The sequence below is a fragment of the Symphalangus syndactylus genome, chromosome 19, assembly GCF_028878055.3.
Source record: "Symphalangus syndactylus isolate Jambi chromosome 19, NHGRI_mSymSyn1-v2.1_pri, whole genome shotgun sequence".
Classification (NCBI taxonomy): Eukaryota; Metazoa; Chordata; class Mammalia; order Primates; family Hylobatidae; genus Symphalangus; species Symphalangus syndactylus.
Window position 1 is genome coordinate 85,935,574 of NC_072434.2, and position 20,499 is coordinate 85,956,072.

Consider the following 20,499-nt stretch of genomic DNA (forward strand, 5'->3'; position numbering starts at 1 on the left):
CCACTGCGTTCCAGCCCTGGGCCACAGAGCAAGACGTCAACTCTAAATAATCAAAACAAAACAACAAGAAAACTCCACAAAACAGCTTTTACGAAAAGCAGTATAGCAGAACTATGACACCGTCTTTCAAAAATCCTCTCAATTTATCAAGATAAAAATAATAGCAAACATTCATTGAAGCACCAAGCTCTATGTTAAGTGTTTTACATGCATAGATTTGCATAAACCTTCCAACAACTCTATGAGGGGGAAATTACTTTTATTTCTGTTTTATAGATGGTGAAATGGAGGCTTAGAGAGCTTGGATCACACTGTTAATAAGTGGTAGAATCTGGATTTAAATTTGAGTCTGTTTATTCCAAAGTCCATGCTTTTAATTATTATGACTTCTGCCTCCAATATTATATATAAAACATCTGCTAATACTAAGGAACTTAAAACATGGGAAAGGTACAATCTTGGTGTACACACCAGAAGTTCCCCAAATTGTCTTTCATTAGGAATGTGCTGCATGGCACACAATTTCATAAATGCCATAAATACATCAATAAAATGAATGCTGAATCTCTTCACTCTTAGACTTTATTGGGCATATAAAGTTCATTCTTTCTTTATGAGGCATCAAATGTGGGAGGTTTTCATTCCACACATTTAATCAGTTGTAAATGCTCATTTCTCCCTAACTTCATAACCTCCCTCTGAAAACATTGTCGCTACATGATTTCCCTGCGTCGGCATTTCTTGCGGGATTGTTTCATGGTTCATCCGCTGTTCTGTGAGATGTTAGTAATTATTAAGCCAAAGCAAACAGACAAAGGATGTGTGGCCAAATAAGTTTGACAAATCCTGCATCAAACAAGTTTTCTTATAGTACTTCTCAGGGCTTTTATTATATTCTTGGTCTGCATTGTGGATATTCCAAAGCAGCACAGTCCAACATGTGGCCACAAATACTAGGCACGTGTATACTTTTCAAATTTATGCTAACCATGTTAAAAAAAAAAAAAAAAAGAAGCAGGTGGTGTTATGTTTAATAAGATATTTTAACCTAGGCCAGGCACAGTGGCTCACACCTGTAATCCCAGCACTTTGGGAGGCCGAAGGGGGTGGATCAGCTGAGGCCAGGAGTTCGAGACCAGCCTGGTCAACATGGTGAAAACCCTTCTCTACTAAAAATATAAAAATTAGCTGGGCGTGTTGGTGGGTACCTGTAATCCCAGCTACTCAGGAGGCTGAGCCAGGAGAATCTCTGGAATCCTGGAGGTGGAGGCTACAGTGAGCTGAGATCGTGCCATTGCACTCCATCCTGGGTGACAAGAGTGAAACTCTGTCTCAAAAAAAAATAAAGATATTTTAACCCAATATATCCAAAATATTATTTCAAGATGTAATCAATATCAGAAAGTTATTCACTGTCATTCTTTTTATGTATACTTTTTGTTCTAATTTGCCAAAATCCAACGCAGGCGACACATCTCAATTTAGGATAGCCACACTCCAAGCACTCAAACACTACATGTGGCTGGACACCAGGGCAGCACAGCCCAAGACAGAGTATTCAGCATGACTCTAGTCTTTGACAACAGAACAGTTTTTTTAGGGAGTATATCCCAGGACTAACGTTCTACAAAAAATTATTTAGGATGTAATACTATATACTTATGGAAAAAATAAACATAATTTTTTAAAAAGCTTATTTCGCAAACACATGTTATGTTTCTAAAATATATCCTTGGTATATCGGGTCAATTCTGATTACTTCAAAGTTATTTGCCAAACTACTTCTTATACATAGATGAATTTCTTTGGTTTAGGGTCTCTCAGATTTTGCAAGAAAGTTAAAATCTTCAAACCCCAAATCAAACTGAAACAAAAAAGAGTAAAATAAGACAAGATTGAGATAAAAACGGGAGATAAGTACAGGCAGGAATAGAACTCCTGCCTTATTTTCCCTATTTTTTTCAAATTCAACATTCTTTTTACTTACTTTTTTGACATACAAAAAACTGTACATAATTAATGTATACAACTTGATGAGCTTGGTCCTTAATTTTTTCACTTTGTGTGATCTCAGGCATTTTACCTTTACTTCCAGAATCTTAGTTACTCCCTTTTTAAGATGAAGGATTTCGAACTAAATCATCTCTGAGGTCTATTCCAGCTCTAACACCTGTATTCTGATTTATACCTTTAAGAACAATAAATAGGCTATATTTATAGATGAATACATGAGCATTAATAGGGACAAAATCATATTTTGCTGTTGTAACAAGGACATAATAGTTCATAAATTGAAATTCACTCAATTCTCGAGTGCTAGCAGGCAAAACAGAAAATTATGAAAATAATTTGTTTCAGTTTATTAAGAGGTTTCAAAGCTTCTTACTCATTTTCCCCCTAACTATTCCAGTGTTTGATTGCAAAGAGATTTAAAATCAACGATCTCTATTTGTGACAACTTCAATCAGAATTCCAGAAAACTAGCTAAAAAGAGATATAGAGACATGCATAGCATGAGGAAAGGAGTTTGAATATTTCCAGTCACAACAAAGCCTCGGATTAGAGGCGACTTCTGAAATATGTGATGCTTGCTTCTTTCCCAGGGTGCTAATAATTACAGCAATGCAAGAGTTTGCACAATGGAATCAGTTGGGTGTTTTCTTTTTGAGATGAGGATAATTGATTTTTATTCATCTGTTTTACAACCAAATTAAACCGAAATAGTTACCAAACAGTTGTCAAATTACCATTTAAGTGAACTTATTTTTACATTGTTATGAATAAAATTCTCTACCATACTGTTCCCAGAAAACAATTAATATTTCAATTTGATTAAGTGAAGTAAGAATTGAAATTTCATTTCCGTTTGCCTCTTTCTCCATTTCCTCAGCTGCTGAGAAATACCCCAATGTGAAAATGCACTTTAACCACAGGCTGTTGAAATGTAACCCAGAGGAAGGAATGATCACAGTGCTTGGGTAACTATGGGTCAGATTTTGGACTTCAGAGGTGAAAGCTGGGAGTGGAGAATTGTATCCATAAACTTTGTTGGCTCTTTTAAAAGAGTTAAAAGATTATTGAAAGGATCATCCAAATAGTTTCTAGATTCAAGGAATTTTAGATTGCAAATAGGGCCTGATGGCCATCTGAACACCAATGCCAATAATTCTTAATTCTCACACTCGCTCACCTTCCTCCTGTGCTGTATTCCACACTGGTGACTCTAATGTGCTTCAAACTCTCTCCTCTCTCAAATATACGTGACCCTCCACTGCTCTCCTCCTGTTCTCTTTCCAGGTGCTATTTCTCTGCCTTTCCTTGGATGATTCTATTTCCTCTAAGGTTCCAAGCCTCGTATCCCACTCTTGCGATATGCTACGGATCCACACGCATGGGTTCAACAACCACATCTCCAAGATGAACATTTCCAGTCCAAGCCTCTTTCTTCGTTCTAAATCCTTACAGAAGCTCAAATCAATTTATGTTAACTTCTCATCAAACATCCTTGCTGGAACATCTTGCCATTATCTCAAACACACCTAAAACCTTGATCACCTACTTCTCCCAAATCACATCCCATTCTTGACTTACCCAGAACTAATGCCTGAATAATTAGAATCATTCATGATGTGTTCTTTCCCCTGTCCTCTCCCATTAAATCTATAACACTCCCCTATCTCTCCTACTTTCTGCTGGCTTCAGAGCCTGTCTTCCTCCTTCTAGCTGCAGGACAGTACTTCAGGCTCTCATCCCTGCACAGGTAATATAATGTGTTGCCATCATCTCATCCCTGTTTTCTGCTCCCTTTGGCATTCTGCCTTCACTTCAAACTGCCAAGGAAGTTTTCTTAAATTGCAACTCTTCATACATCATTCCCCTAATAGATAATTTCAGTTTCCCTTTTGCCAGAATAATGTTTTAAAATCTTTTATCTTAACATTCAAGATTCTCTTCTTTTCCTCTTCCTTTCTCTCCCTACCTTGTATTCTTTTCTTAAGCTTTTCTTCTAATACCTGTGCTCAAGCCAAATGCATTGTTCTTAGAAAATCCTTTGGTTGTTCGTACATTCATTTGTACACTTGGAACGTTTGCCCTGTTTTCAAGATTCTCCTCCTTCATGCAGAAGTCTCAAATCCTGTCACACTTCTGTGGCCTACCATGTCTTTATTAATCAGTATGGTGTTGTGCTATTCTCATAAGCAAACATATGACTGGGACAAGTGTTTTCATCTAAATGTTACATCTATTAACTCAAAGCTCCAAGTCAAACATGTAAAAGTGAGCTTTCTAAGTTATCTATGGAGCCACTACTTCTCATACCCAGAGGTACATCATCATTTTCACCACTAGACATATTTTTCTTTTGGATGTTTTGTTCTATTTTTCAGATCTGACAAAGTTCCCAAAGATGTCACTTGTGACCTCATTGTAGGATGTGATGGAGCCTATTCAACTGTCAGATCTCACCTGATGAAGAAACCTCGTTTTGATTACAGTCAGCAGTACATTCCTCATGGGTACATGGAGTTGACTATTCCACCTAAGAATGGAGATGTAAGTCCTTGCCCTTTCTCAACCCCTTCCCACAACCCTTGCTTCATGAGCACAAATGCATATTCTAACGCAGTCATTCTCAGCAGCATGTCTTGATCCATTTTGAGGCCTATCACAAGAACTTTGTAATTAATAATAAATTGGATGCATGGGTATCTTTTTAATAATACAATTCTCAAGTCCTTTCTTTTTGGATATGCTTTCTGGAGTGAAAAAGAAAGGAGCAGTCTGGGCACAGTGGCTCATGCCTGTAATCCCAGCAATTTGGGAGGCCAAGGCAGGAGGATCGCTTGAACCCAAGAGATCAAGACCAACCTGGGCAACATAGGGAGACTCTGTCTCTGTAAAAAACACAAAAATTATCCAGGGATGGTGGCACACGCCTGTGGTCCCAGCTACTTGGGAGGCTGAGGTGGAAGGATTTCTTGAGCCCGGGAGGTCAAGGCTGCAGTGAGCCGAGATCATGCCACTGCACTCTGTCCTGAGCAACATAGCCCAATCCTGTCTTGAAAGAAGGAAGGAAGGAAGTAAGGAGAAGGGAAGGGAAGGGAAAGAGAAGGGAAGGGAAGGGAAGGGAAGGGAAGGGAAGGGAAGGGAAGGAAAGGGAAGGAGAAGGCAAGGGGAGGGGAGGGGAAGGGGAGGGGAGGGGAGGAGAGGGGAAGAGGAAGGGAAGGGGGAAGTTACAACCCTCCTACTGGAAACACATAAAGGATTTGAATAATATCATTTGTCTATGTTCTCTTGGGAGAAAAAAACAGGTTGATGATGAATCCTTCAGTATACTGACAATCAGGGGTTCTTATAAGCATGATTAAATCAAATAATAGTTATTAAATAAAATGACTAGAAAATTGTTGTAAAGTGATTTCTATTGTGTTTTTCTCATTTCCTGGTTAAACTATATGTGACTGGAGGCAAATAAGTGATATGTAATTTTTTCATGTTGTCATAAGCAAATAAGTGTAGGAACTTAAGAAAAAAATGCTAACAGAAACAATAAGGATATTGGCTTATAAGTATGGATATGCAAACAACATTAAATACTTGATTTGCATATAAAGCATACATTTTTAAGATGCTGATTTAATCTATCCTCTGAAATCCAGACAAGTGTAAAATAGCTAGTCAATATGGGATAGTGTTGTTAAATACTAAATATCTGCCAGTAAAATCCATATTTTCACATTTCATTACCTTTCTGTTTCATCTTCATGGTCAAAATGTATTTGCTAATTTTTTAGTACTTATTTTACTGGTTTTCAGATAGCTTCTGTTCTCATGGCCCAGAATCTGATAACTCTGGATATAGGATAACAGAATTCTGTTGAAAAATTGTTCCAGACTTAAGAAGAACTGTGCTTGCTAAAGTAGATTTAAGAAAGCCCTTTATTTTCTAGGTATACATAATAAATAGTAGTAACTGATGGTTTTAAAAAATATCTCCACTCTTTTAAGAACATTGTTTAGGCATAGCAATGTGACTCAGACATGGGAACATTTTGACATGGCCCAAAAACAGTCTTTGTGAGACTTTCTCTATTTCTCTTTGTGTCTGCTTTTTCTTTTGTTCTTAATGTAATGTATGAAATAGACACTTGCGCTCTTCTGATGATTGGAGTGGGGGCAAGAGATTGGGTAAATGGCTTTCTACCACTAGCATTACTGTTAAAACGAAATAATTGCTTTTCATATGTATTCCTCTTGCCTATTGGATTGCCCTGTAAGGTCAAGAGTTAATGCACATACTCATTCCTGTGTCTGTGTGTTGGGCTTTCTTTGGGAGTCTGAGGCTAAAAAAACAAGGAAGACACAGTCCCTTCACCTAAGACACAAATAACTATGATACAGTGTAAAAATGTCAGCTCCAAGACTATGCTGTTTTTTCGATATTCTTACTATGTAAGCTATACATGGAAGGTGCTCTCAAAACATCTGTAGAAAATAATACAAATTTGAAATAATTGGAAAATTGATTGCATATTTCTATGTATATAATACCCCTGGGAACCTTCAAAAATGTGGGTCACTTGGGTCTTTGGGTCAATTGATCTACCCAAGCAATTAATACTTATTCAGGCTGTTATTGTATTAATAGTAATTACAGAGGACCCACTAAAGAGATAAGACTCTTCTCTATTATTTATCTTATAGGAAACAAATGATAAGAAGCTTGTTTCTAAAATTTTGGTTTGGCTCATGAAATTTAAATGTAAGACCTTTCTGTCCAGTATAGATAAGTTCTGAAATAAGGCAAAAGATAAAGTAAAAAAAAAAATTATATAAATATATATAATGTATGTGCATACATTATATATGTGTGTATATACACACACATACACATCTAGATATGTGTATGTGTGTGTACATATATACCAGGTATAATTATACCAGGTATGATTCAAGATTTGAGAACATAAGATGTTCTCTCTCTCTCTCTCTTTTTCCTTACACACACACACACATGCACGTATGCCGAAATCTTGAATTATACCTGGTATCAAAAACCTACCTAAGGTTGAGTTTATAAAGAAAGAACACAAAGTGTTTTCTAAGACAACTTCTATTTTATGTAGCAATAGATGTGCATATCATCGTGTAGATGCTACTGGTTTTAATTACTGTGGAAACTATTATAAAGCTGAGTCCGTTTTATAGGTTTGCTATATGAATGCACTAATCAATCAATCATATATTCTTTTTTCTGCAGTATGCCATGGAACCTAATTATCTGCATATTTGGCCTAGAAATACCTTTATGATGATTGCACTTCCTAACATGGTAATATAGAATTTTTTATCAACTGTAATTTTGCATTTGTAATTAATGTTATTACTTACATTTGTACTTAGAATGTATATACCTAATTGATCACTTCATTATTTAATCTATTTAGTGATTATAGCTTTGAAACTTTGGGATTACTGAGGAAAAATCTGAAGGATTTCTAATGATTTACTTTGGAAAGGAGATTTAACTTACATGAACGGATAACAAGAGTTTATATGTGGTGGTGCCTGTCATTGCCACTAAAGACAATTTAGGAGGAAATGGCCCTCCCAGTAAAGCCAAAGAGATTTAGGTTATCTATTAGGAATCGATTCAGCCTTTAAGGTCTGTAGTACATTGGAATATGCATTAGCAAAAGAGAGCATGGGGATGGGCGCAACGGCTCATACCTGTAATCCCAGCAATTTGGGAGGCCAAAGCGGGAGGATTGCTTGAGCTCAGGAGTTCAAGACTGGTGTGGCCAACATAGCAAGACCTTGCCTCTACTAAAAAAAAAAAAAAAAAAAAAGCCAGGCATGGTGACACGCGCATCCCCAACTACTCAGGAGGCTGAGGTGGGAGAATTGCTTGAGTCCTGAAGATGGAGGCTGCAGTAAGCCATGATCATCCCATTGCATTCCAGCCTGGACAACAAAGCAAGACCCTGTTTCAAAAAAGAAAGACAGCATGGCTTTTCTTTCATTAGAAAGACTTTTTTCCTAGGTAGATATAGCTGTGTCTCTGGTTGGGGTCTTTTTCTTTCTGTTGGTATCTGTCCTGGGGTCCAGGGCCTAGTAATACGATCCTAAAAGGAAGAAAAAGAGATGTCAAATCTAACCGACCTATTAGTAATTTAAAGAGTGTAGGCTGGGCATGGTGGCTCATGCCTGTAATCCCAGCACTTTGGGAGGCCGAGGTGGGTGGATCGCCTGAGGTCAGGAGTTCCAGACCGATCTGCCCAACATGGAGAAACTCCGTCTTTACTAAAAATACAAAAAATTAGCCGGGTGTGGTGGTGCATTCCTGTAATCCCAGCTACTCAGGAGGCCGAGGCAGGAGAATCGCTTGAACCCGGGAGGCAGAGGTTGCAGTGAGCTGAGATCGCCCCACTGCACTCCAGCCTGGGCAACAGAGTGAGACTCTATCTCAAAAAAAAAAAAAAAAAAAAAAAAAGAGTGTAGTATTTGCTGTGTGAAAATGGAGAGTTTACAATATAGAAATTGTCCAAATAATCAAAGAAGCTGGAGAGCACCCCTGGGACTTGGCAGAGCTTTTCTTTGGGAGCAGGGGAACAAAGTGACAGTGCCTTTCCTGTCTGCTTGGACATTCCTTCCAAAAGCTCCCTGGTCACAGCAAGAAGTCTTGTGATTTCGAGACCCACCTACAGTGCCAGCATCACTTGGCCCCCATCCCCTTTCACTCTGTTTCTCTTCTTCTCACAGAACAAATCATTCACATGTACTTTGTTCATGCCCTTTGAAGAGTTTGAAAAACTTCTAACCAGTAATGATGTGGTAGATTTCTTCCAGAAATACTTTCCAGATGCCATCCCTCTAATTGGAGAGTAAGTTGCAAGATGTGCCTTTTGCTCCATTTGTTTGAATTATTCCAAATTCAAATAAAGGTTTTGCACCTGATTTCAGTTTGGGTTAAACACAATGGATCATGCGGTAACCTGGACAGAAACCTACATTAGAGCAAAAGTCTAAGTGGGTATTGTGCTGCAAGCAGGAATTCTGAAAAACACCCTTGCCGTGGCCAGTTCCTCCGGGAAAGATGAGCCACCAATGTCCCAAGGCTTTTGTGCATCTTATGCAGGCTCCTCAGGCTCCTTGGGGCTTGGCGTGCCACAGGAACTGGCTGAACTGTTTTCTACTGGTAGATACACAAATCTTTGGCACAGCAGATACATCAGGCAGCCTCAGGTCTTGGATCCTACACTTACTAGACACGTAAGCTTTCCCATATTCCACTCATGGGAAAAGGTTGATAAATAATAGAACCTATCCCAAAGGGTTGTTATGAGGACTAAATGAGATCATGTCTATAAATCATTCAGCACAAGGCTTGGTGCATATTAAGTTGTCTATCTAGACACCTCCAACGATGTCTTCATGAAGGCAGCGCAATGCTACAGAGAATAGACTTTGGTCAGTTCAGTGAGCCATAATAAAACTACCATAGACTCAATGGCTTATACATGACAGAAACGTATTGCTCACAGTTCTAAAGGCTGAGAAGTGTAAGATCAAGGCACTAGCAGATTCGATGTCTGGTGATGCCCCACTTCCTGGTTCATAGATGACAGTCTTTTTGCTGTGTCTTCACATGCCGGAAGGGGCATGGGATCTCTCTGGGGTCCCTTTTATAAAAGCACTAATCCCACTAATGGGGGGTCCACTCCCAAGACCTAATCACCACCCAAAGGCCCCATCTCCAAATACCATCACATTGGAGATTAGGATTCCAGAGCATAAACAGTCTATAGCAGAGCAAGATTTTCATACCACTTCTGCCCCTTACTTCCCTGAGTTTCACCTTTAAAATGGGTATCTACCATAGGGCATTTGTGAAAATTAAATGAGCTAATTATGTAAAATTATGATAACCCACTGCTGGCCCATAGCAGGTCTTTTAAAAATTGCTAGTCACCTTCTTTCCTGAAGACTAGTTTAGTCTCTATGGGTCCCTCCTTCTCCAACTGTGAAGAGAAATCTCTGCACACCAGAATTAGCCCTTATGTACTTTCAAGCTGGTTTCATGGCTATCTTTTGCCTTTCCAGTCAGATGTAAGATTCTTGAGGCTAGGTACTATTTGTCTACCTAGAGCTTCCTCAACACTTCTACAGATGCTTTACAAATATTAGGTTTTTTGTTTGTTTTTTATTATAAGCACCATGTTGTACAATAAACCTTTTGAAGTTATTCTTCCTGTCTAACTTAAAGTTTGTACCATTTGACCAAATTATTCCCATCCCCCAAATTCTAGTTTTATTACTGTTATCTATTTCCAAATACGTAAAGATTCACATTAATTTCAATTTTGGTTTATTGTCTTCTAATCAAATGCACAGCAGCATTTGCTCAATTTTTTATGGAAACCTAAAATCCACTGCTGTATTTGAAACTCTCATGGCCCAGGTGCATGTTAACAAAGTTTTAATAACATATGATACAGAAATATTTAAATTATTCAAATACAGCCAAACTTTTATTTTTAATGTGATTAACATTGTTGCAGACCAAGAAGGTAATTAGAATAACGGAATTTTAGGACTGGAAAAACTTCAGTTTTTCCCTTTTCTCTTTTCTTCTTGTAAAAGGTATTTTTCAAAAAAACTTCATGATAGTTAATTTAGTAAATCTGAAAGAATTTAGCAGGATTTAATACCTAATTTGATGTCTTTACATTCGGATTATTTTCCTTTGAAGGAAACGCCTAGTGCAAGATTTCTTCCTGTTGCCTGCCCAGCCCATGATATCTGTAAAGTGCTCTTCATTTCACTTTAAATCTCACTGTGTACTGCTGGGAGATGCAGCTCATGCTATAGTGCCATTTTTTGGGCAAGGCATGAATGCGGTAAGTTCTTTTTCCCTAGGTAAGTCCCTGAAATACTCCTGGGTCAGTCTTAGCTAACAAGTCTTACATAAAAAATATGTCTAAGACTATCCCCACATAACCCCTGAAAGCACAATCAATTCAGCAATCATACCAGCTGTGTAGCTAGATTGATCACCAACTCTAATCAGAATTTGGATTAATCAATCCAGTAATCCATAGTAGAAAAAAGCACAAAGCATAATGCACCCATCCCTTGGTATCACCAAGGGATCGGCTCCAGGACCCCCGTGGATACAAAAATCCATGGATGCTCATGTCCCTGGTGTAAAATGGCATAGTTTTTGCATATAACCTACAGAGAATCTCTTGTATCCATTTTTACATCTAATTTTAAAATTTTTTTTAATTATTATGGATATATACTAGTTTTATATGTTTATGTGATACATGCAATATTTTGATTCAGTCATACAATGTACATGACCATATCAGGGTAATTGGGGTATCTGTGACCTCAAGCATTTATCATTTCTTTGTATTAGAAACACCTGTCGCCTCAAGCATTTATCATTGCTTTGCATTGGAAACACCCCAATTCCTCTCTTTTAGTTATTTTAAAATATATAATAAATTATTGTTAACCACATTCACCCTATTGTGATGCCAAATACTAGATCTTATTCATTCTATCTAACTATTTTCGTATCCATTAACTATCTCCACTTTACACTTCCACCCTACTACCATTCCCCGTCTCTGGGGAGCATCATTCTATCTCCATAAGTTTAATTTTTTTAGCTCCCTCAATGAGTAAAAAATAATGTGATAATTTTCTTTACATGCCTGGTTTATTTCACTGATGTCTTCTGGTTCCATCCATGTTGTTGCAAATGATGGTATTTCATTCTTTTTTTATAGCTGAGTAATATTCCATTGTGAATATGTACTACATTTTCCTTATCCATTCATCCATTGATGGACACTTAGGTTGATTCCATATCTTTGTTATTGTGAATAGTGCTGTAATAAACATGGGAGTGCAGATATCTCTTCAATATACTGATGTTCTTGCTTTTTGGATATTTACCCAACAGTGGGATTGCTGGCACATATAATAGTTTTATTTTTAGTTTGTTGAGGAACCTCCATGCTGTTCTCCATAGTGGTTGTACTAGTTTATATTTCCACCAAACGACAGTTCTCCTTTGTCCACATTCTCACCAGCATTCGTTATCACTTGTCTTTCAGATCAAAGCCATTATAACTGAAGTGAGATAATATTTCATTGTAGATTTGATTTGCATTTCTCTGATAATTAGTGAAGTTTAGCAATTTTTCATATACCCACTGGCCATTTGTATGTCTTCTTTTGAGAAATGCCTACTTAGATATTATTTTTATTATTTTAATAATCAGATATTATTATCTTCTTTTGAGAAATGCCTACTTATACTGTCAATTTTAAAATATCAATTTTTAAATTGGATTATTCATTATTTTCTGACAGTTGTTTGAGCTTCTTATATATTCTGATTATTAATCCCTTGTCAGATGGGTAGTTTGCAAATATTTTACTTTGTTCTGTGGGTTGTCTCTTCACTTTGTTAATTGTTTCTTTTGCTTTGCAGAAACGTTTTTTAGCTTGATACGATCTCATTTGTCCTATTTATTTCCGAGTTCTCTATTCTGTTCCAAAGGTCTATGCGTCTGTTTTTTTCTTTGGCTGCCTGTGTGTTTGAGGTCTTGCTTAGAAAATCTTTGCCCAGACCACTGTCTTGGACGGTTTCTTCAATGTTTTCCTCTACTAGTTTCATAGTTTCCAGTCTTAGATTTGTCTTTAATCCACTTTCATTTTATTTTTGTATATGGTGAAAGATAGTGGTCTAGTTTCATTCTTCTGCATATGGATATCTAGTTTACTCAGCACCATTTATTGAAGACTGTCTTTTCCCCAATGTGTGTTCTTGGCACCTTTGCTAAAATTGAATGTGGATATATTACTGGGTTCTATATTCTGTTCCATTGGTCAATGTGTCTGTCTTTATGCCAGTACCATGATGTTTTGGTTACTTTAGCTTTGTAGTATAATTTGAAGTCAGATAATGTGATGCCTCCAGTTTTGTTCTTTTTGCTCAGGATGGCTTTGGCTATTCTGGGTCTTTTGTGATTTCATATAAATTTTAGGATTATTCTTTCTATTTCATATAAATTTTAGGATTATTCTTTCTAAATTCTGTGAATTTTAGGATTATTCTTTCTATTCTGTGAAGAATGACACTGGTATTTTTATAGGTATTGCATTAAGTCTGTAGATTGCCTTGGGTAATATGGACACTTTGACAATATTGATCCTTCCAATCCATGAGCATGGAATATCTTTCCATTTTTTGTGTCCTCTTCAATTTCTTTCATCAACGTTTTATAGTTTTCATTATAGAGATTTTTTACTTCTCTGGTTAATTCCCGGGTGTCTTATTTTATTTGTAATTATTGTAAATGGGATTACATTCCTGGTTTCTTTTTCGGATTGTTTGCTCTTGGCATATAGAATTGCTATTTATTTTTGTATGTTGATTTTGTATCCTGTAACTTTACTAAATTTGTTTATCAGTTCTAATAGTGTTTTTGGGGGAGTCTTTAGGTTTTTGTAAACATAAGGTCATATTTTCTGCAAACTAGAATAATTTGACTGCTTCCTTTCCAATTTGGATGTTCTTTATTTCTTTCTCTTGTCTAAATGCTCTAGCTAGGACTTCCAGTACTATATTGCATAAGAAAGGGTGAAAATGGTCATCCTTGTCTTGTTCCATATTTTAGAGGAAAGGAAAGATTTTCAGTTTTTCCTCATTTTGTATGATACTAGCTGTGGGGTTGTCATATACAGCTTCTATCATGTTGAGCTATATTCCTTTTATACCCAGTTTTTTGAGAATTTTTATCATGAAGGGATGTTGAATTCTACAGAATGCTTTTTCAGCATCAATTGAAATGATCATATGGTTTTTGTCTTTCATTCTGTTGATATGATGTGTCACTTTTATTGATTTGTATTTGTGGAACCATCCTTGCTACCCTGGGATGAATCCCGCTTAATCATAATGACGGATTTTTAATGTGTTATTGAATTTGGTTTGCTTGCATTTTGTTGACAATCTTTGCATCTATGTTTATCAGAGATATTGAGTGTAGTTTCCTTTTTTTGTTATGTCTTTGTCTAGTTTTGGTATTATGGTAAGGTCTGGCCTCTTAGAATTACTTTGGAAGTATTCCTCCTCAATGTGTTGGAATAATTTGAGTAGGAATAATTTTTTTTTTTTTTTTTTGAGATAGAGTCTCGCTCTCTTGCCAGTCTGGAGTGCAGTGGTGTGATCTCTGCCCACTGCAACCTCCACCTCCGGGTTTAAGCGATTCTCCTGCCTCAGCCTCCCCAGTAGCTGGGACTACAGGCACACACCACTACGCCCAGCTGATTTTTGTATTTTTAGTAGAGATGGGGTTTCACCATGTCGGCCAGGAGGGTCTCGATCTCTTCATCTCGCGATCTGCCCACCTCAGCCTCCCAAAGTGCTGAGATTACAGGCGTGGGCCACCGCACCTGGCCTATATTAGTTCATTTTTAAATGTTTTGTAGAATTTAGCAATGAAGCCATCAGGTCCTGGACTTTTCTTTGATGGGAAGCTTTTTATTACTGCTTCTATCTTGTTACTTGTTAATGGTCTATTCAGGTTTTGAATTTCTTTATGATTCAATCCTGGTAAGTTGGTGTGTGTCTAGGACTTTATTCATTTCTTCCAGGTTTTCAAATATATTGGCATATAGTTGCTCACAATAGTCTCTAATGATCCTTTGAGTTTCTGTGGTATCAGTGTCTCCATTTTTACCTCTGATTTTATTTATTTGAGTCTTCTCTCCCTTTTCTGTGTCTAGCTAAAGGTTTGTTGATTTTGTTTATCTTTTTAAAAAACCAACTTTTTGTTTCATTGATCTTTTGTATCATATTTTAGCCTCAACTTCATTTTTGCTCTGGTCTTTATTATTCTTTAAAGAAACTTTAAAAAATTCCTATTGAGATTATTTTGTTTTTAAATTAATGTATATATTTTATTTCAATAGCTTTTGGGGTACAAGTGGTTTTTGGTTACATGAACGAATTATATAGTGGTGAAGTCTGAGATTTTAGTGCATCTGGTCTGTTAGCTAATGGTCTATTGATTTTGATTCTCTTTTCAAAGAATCAACTTTTTGTCTTGTTGATCTTTTGTATTTTTTTGTTTCAAATTCATTTAGTTCTCCTCTGATCTTTGTTATTTCTTTTCTTCTGCTGACTTTGGGTTTAGTTTGTTCTTGTTTCTCTATTTCCTTGAGGTGTAACATGATGTTGTCAATTTGTGATTTTTTTTTAACTTTTTGATGTAGGCATTTAATGCTATAAACTTTCCTTTCAGCATTGTTTTTGCTGTAACCCAGAGGTTTTGATATGTTGTGTCACTATTATCATTCATTTCAAAGCATTTTTAAATTTCCACCTTGATTTCATTGTTAATCCCAAAATCATTCAAGAGAAGATTGTTTAATTTCCATGTATTTGTATAGTTTAGAGATTTCCTTTTGGAATTAATCTTGAGTTAATTTTCCACTGTGGGCTGAAAAGATAACTGGATATGATTTTGATTTTTTAAAATTTATTGAGACTTGTTTTATGATCTACCATATGGTTTATCTTGAAGAATGTTCCATGTGCTGATGAGAAGAATGTACATTCTGCAGTTCTTGGATAGAATGTTCTGTAAATATCTGTTAGATCTATACTTTCTAGAGTGTGGTTAATTCCATTGACAGCACTAGACAGATCTCAATGGAGTGTTAAAGTCCCCACTATTACTGTGTTGTTTTCTATCTAATTTCTTAGATTTGGTAGCAATTGTTTTATAAATCTAGGAGCTCCAGTGTTAGGTGCCTATAAATTTAGGACTGTAATATCTACTTGTGGGATCAATCCTTTTATCATTATGTAATGGCCTTCTTTGTCTTTTTTTTTTTTCACTGTTGTTTTAAAGTCTGTTTTATCTGATATAATAGCTACCCCTGCTTGCTTTCAGTTTCCATTTGCATGGAATATCTTTTTACACCCCTCTACCTTGAGTTTGTATGAGTCCTTATGTGTTAGGTGAGTCTCTTGAAGACAGCAGACACTTGGTTTCTGATGTTTTTATCCATTCTGACAATCTATATTTTTTAAGAGGAGGATTTAGACCATTTACGTTCAGCATTAGTATTGACATGTGAGGTGCTGTTTCAGTCATCATGTTAATTGTTACCTAGATACTTTGTTTCCTTCATTGTGTTATGTTTTATAGGCTCTGTGAGTTTTATATTTTCAAGAGTTTCTATACTGGTGCATATCAACCTTTTGTTTCAAGATTTAGAGCTCCTTTTAGCATTTCTAGTATGGCTCGTTAGGTAGTAAAAAATTCCCTCAGCATTTGTCTGAAAATGACTTTATCTCTCCTTCATTTATGAAACTAAGTTTTGCTGAATATATAATTCTTGGGTGACAGTTATTCTGTTTAAGGAGGCTGAAGACAGGACCCCAGTCCTTGCTTACTTGTAAGATTTCTGCTGAGAGGTCTGCATTAATTTTCCTTTATAAGTTACCTGATGCTTTTGCCTCACTGCTCTTAGAATTATTTCCTTAATGTTGACTTTAGATAGCTTGATAACTATACACCTTGATGATGTTCTTTTTGTAATGAATCTTCCAGGACTTCTTTGAGCTTCTTGTATTTGCATATCTCAATCTGTAGCAGGGTCAGAAAAGTATTCCCTCAAATTAGTTTCCAAACTTTTTACTTTCTCTTCTCCCTCAGGAACATCAATTATTCTTAGATTTGGCCATTTAACATAATCCCATATTTCTTTGAGGCTTTGTTCATTTCTTTTGAGTATATTTTCTTTATTTTTGTCTGATTGGGTTAATTCAAAAGCCTTGTCTTTGAGCTCTGAAATTCTTTCTTCTACTTTCTCTAGCCTATTGTTAAAATGTTCCACTGCATTTTGTAATTCCTTAAATTTGTCTTCCATTTCTAGAAATTCTGATTGGTTTTTCTGTAAAATATCTATCTCTTTAGAAAATTTTTCATTCATATTCTGAATGTTTTAAATTTCTTCATGTTGTTTTCCACCTGTCTCTGGCATCTTCTTGAGTAACTTAATAATGTTTTGACATCTTTATCTGCTATTTCAAAGATTTCATCTTGGTGTGGATCCATTGCTGGAAAGCCAGTGTGATCTTTTGGGGTTGTTATAGAAACCTGTTTTGTCATATTACCGGAATTATTTTTCTGGTTCCTTCTAATTTGGGTAGACTATTTCTTCTAATTATTTTTAAATGTATTTTTGATTCAACTGTGTTTTTCTTTAATTTCCTTTTACCCTGTTAAGGATGTGATTTTAATGGTTATAGTTTATTGTAGCCTAATTCTGCTCTTGGTGCTTTCAGAGTTGAAGACTCCGTGTGGGTTCCTTGGTTATGGAGAGTCTTTGTTTGATGACTGGCTTTCTCAGATGCTGGTTGTAGTAGCAATGTGCTTGGTGTGTGTACAAGTTCACTGTCTCCTATGGGGTTGGAATGGTAGAGATATTTTGAAGCTCATCTCGTTTCCCATGATGTGCACTTTTTTATTTATTTATTTTTTCCCCAGTACTTTATTTACTGGGCTGAATAGTTCAGGTTTCAGGCCAGTAGATAAGGTATCCCTAGGCAGAAACTATTTATGGCTAAAGCAGGTGGGTAAATGCAATATGAAATGGTGGGCAGAGGCCTCAGCCTTGACAGAGGTGGTTAGGGGAGCTCTCAGTGAAACACACTGAAGTCTTTTCAGGGGAAAGAGTGGGAGCCACCTCTCCTCCCCCTTTCCTTCTGGCCTCCCCTGCCAGGCCAGCCGGAAAATGATCCACCTCCCAGACACATCCCTGACCCAGTGTTCTGGCTATTCAGATCAGACAGGCACCTCTTTCCATCTGCAGGAATGTTGATGTTCCAAGTAGAAAAAAGTTCTGACTCTACCTTTTGTGCAAGCCTGAGCCTGAAGGGTGCTCCCTCATGTGGGGCTGCAGTCACCCTGAAGTGTTCCAGAATGGCAGTCTATAGGGCACCCTTACCAAACTTCCATGGGAGAAGCCCCATCCCCACTGTGTTTGCAGTGGCGGATGAGGAGGAAAAGAAGTCCTCTTCTCCAAGACTCTTCATGAGCACCAGGGCTGCCTGACTATTGGGTTAGAACTGCAGACTTTTCTTGCTGAGCCCAGCACTGCAAACATGACTCTGATGAAATAAACTTCCCACCAGCAGAAAGATCTGGGACTCAAGGCCTGCTCTCCAGACTCTTTTGTCCCATGGAATGTTTCATTGATGTGGTACACTCTTCTTTCCCCTGGGAATAGGAGTCCCTGAGAGCTAGACTAGTGTGTATGCTGTTGCTTTTCTAGGTCCAGCCACACAGTGGGGCTGCCACACTTGAGGCCACTGTGGGGAATGTCTGCAAGGGATCCAGTAATGTGACCTGTCCTTAAGTCTTCCAGCAGTGGGTACCAGTACCAGCTCAGATGGTGGGGAGTGACATAGACTCTGTGATTCCTTGGCTATAAATAGGCTTAGTGTGTTGGCTATTTCAAATGCTGGTTGTAGGAGTAATTAACTGGTCATGTGGACAGACTTAGGACCTCCTGGTTAGCCAGGGTGGTGCAGGTAATGGTGTGTATTAATCCATTTTCATGCTGCAGATAAAGACGTACCCAAGATTAGGTAATTTATAAAGAAAAAGAGGTTTGATTGATGCACAGTGTCATATGGCTGGGGAGGCCTCACAATTATGGTGGAAGGTGAAAGGCACTTCTCACATGGTAGCAAACAAGAGAAGAGTGAGAGCCAAGTGAAAGGGTTTTCCCCTTATAAACCCATCAGATCTCATGAGACTTATTCTCTACCATGAGAATTGTATGAGGGAAACTGCCCCCATGATTCAATTATCTCCCCCCAGGTCCCTCCCACAACACGTGGGAATTATGGGAGATACAATTCAAGATGAGATTTGGGTGGGGACACAGCCAAACCATATCATGGTGATAGCTGAGGTCACACACAAATTTTCTTCTTCCTGGGTGCAGGTTATTCTACCTGCAGATGCTGTAATGGACTGTGTCAGTTGGCTTCTGCCAGGTGGTGGTACTTGCAAAAGAGCACCAGCTGTGGTGGTAGCAGTGGGATATCTGCTTGCCTTATGTTACCTAGGAGAGATATTCTGGTTTCTTACATGATGGGCAGGGTTATAAAGCTCCCAAAAGTTTCTGTCCTTTGTGTTAAGCTACCAGGGTAGGTGGAGGGCTGAAGCCAGGTCAGAGTTGTGTTGGGCAGGTCCATGCAAGCAGCATTCCCTGTGGGGGCCAGGAGACAGTTCTCTGGCCACTAGGGTAATGATTCAGGGACGAGGACAACTGCCTCTGCTTCACTGAAGAGTTTGCCCAGCAATTAGGGAGTAGCAGGCGGCAGTAAGCTCCACCCAGCTTCCACGCACTTGGCAAGGCAGGTTTTACACCCACAGTGTTCTGCTGGCAACAGCTAGCTAAGTTCCAGGAAGTCTACGCTCAAAACTGTCCTAGGCCATAAGCCTTCTCCTCAGACACAGCAACTGTGACTTTCAGGCCACTCCCCTCCCAGTCAACCCACAAATCCAGGGCACCCAGCTTCTGCACTCGTGGCTGTAGCACACTTCCCATTCACCTCCCAGTTCTGGCCAAGAGAGTTCATCCCCACTCGAGATTATATCACAGATTTTAGTTGGGATCTTCTGTCAACCTGTGACTGCTGCCTGAGTTAGCTTGCAGACTTCCATGAGGTTCCCAGTGATGTAGAATCAGGAATAACCTCCCTTGGTCTGTACTGGAGGCCAGGAATGTCCAAAAGTCTCTTCCAGCTACTGCTCCTGCTTTTATATTCCCCACTGCTCACTAAATCAGTTCCAGTGCTTGGTGGGGTTAACGCCTTCCCCCATGGGCTGGATTGCCAGGTTCCCCAGTGGGGATTTATATCCTGGAGGCAGGCTCTCCCCCTCTCACACTTTGAGGACTTACAATTTTTCACATGGCTTATAGTATAGGTTGCAGCCTATCTCTCCTTTTAAAGGGTCTTATGGTTTCCTTCCGTTTTCCTGTTAAGCTCCTGTGTTGCCTCCTGGAAAAAAGTTCACAGTGTATATCTCTACATATTCTCCACATGTATCTCTACATATTTCTACACCACATTTTATCTTCCCATGTGGGAGAGGCATGCTAACGTTGCCTCCAATTCACTGTCTTAGGGGGAAAGATTTTTTTTTCTTCAACTAATTTTGGATTCAGTTTGCTCTTGCTTTTCTAGCTCTTTAGGATACAATTGTTAGCTTGTTTATGTGAAATTTTTCTAGTTTTTTGATGTAGGTATTTATTGCATACACTTCAACTTTAGTACTGCTTTGGCTGTATCCCGTAGGTTTTGGTATGTTCTGTTTCCATTTTCATTTGTTTCAAGAAATCTTTAAATTCCCTCATTGGTCAATTTCTTCATTGACCCAGTGGTCA

General features: G+C 37.9%; 1 protein-coding gene across 3 annotated transcripts in view; it reads left to right on the forward strand.

The window, feature by feature from the left end:
• KMO (kynurenine 3-monooxygenase) overlaps window positions 1-20,499 on the forward strand; it is a 58,830-nt gene that overhangs the window by 26,909 nt on the left and 11,422 nt on the right. For 2 of the 3 annotated variants that reach the window (XM_055235208.2, XM_055235209.2), the window contains exons 6-10: window positions 2,891-2,978; window positions 4,389-4,554; window positions 7,262-7,333; window positions 8,764-8,885; window positions 10,754-10,901. In XM_055235208.2, coding sequence (XP_055091183.1) covers window positions 2,891-2,978; window positions 4,389-4,554; window positions 7,262-7,333; window positions 8,764-8,885; window positions 10,754-10,901 — 596 coding nt within the window. The remainder of the gene's footprint in view (window positions 1-2,890; window positions 2,979-4,388; window positions 4,555-7,261; window positions 7,334-8,763; window positions 8,886-10,753; window positions 10,902-20,499) is intronic. The other variant, XM_063613529.1, reaches the window with a different exon arrangement.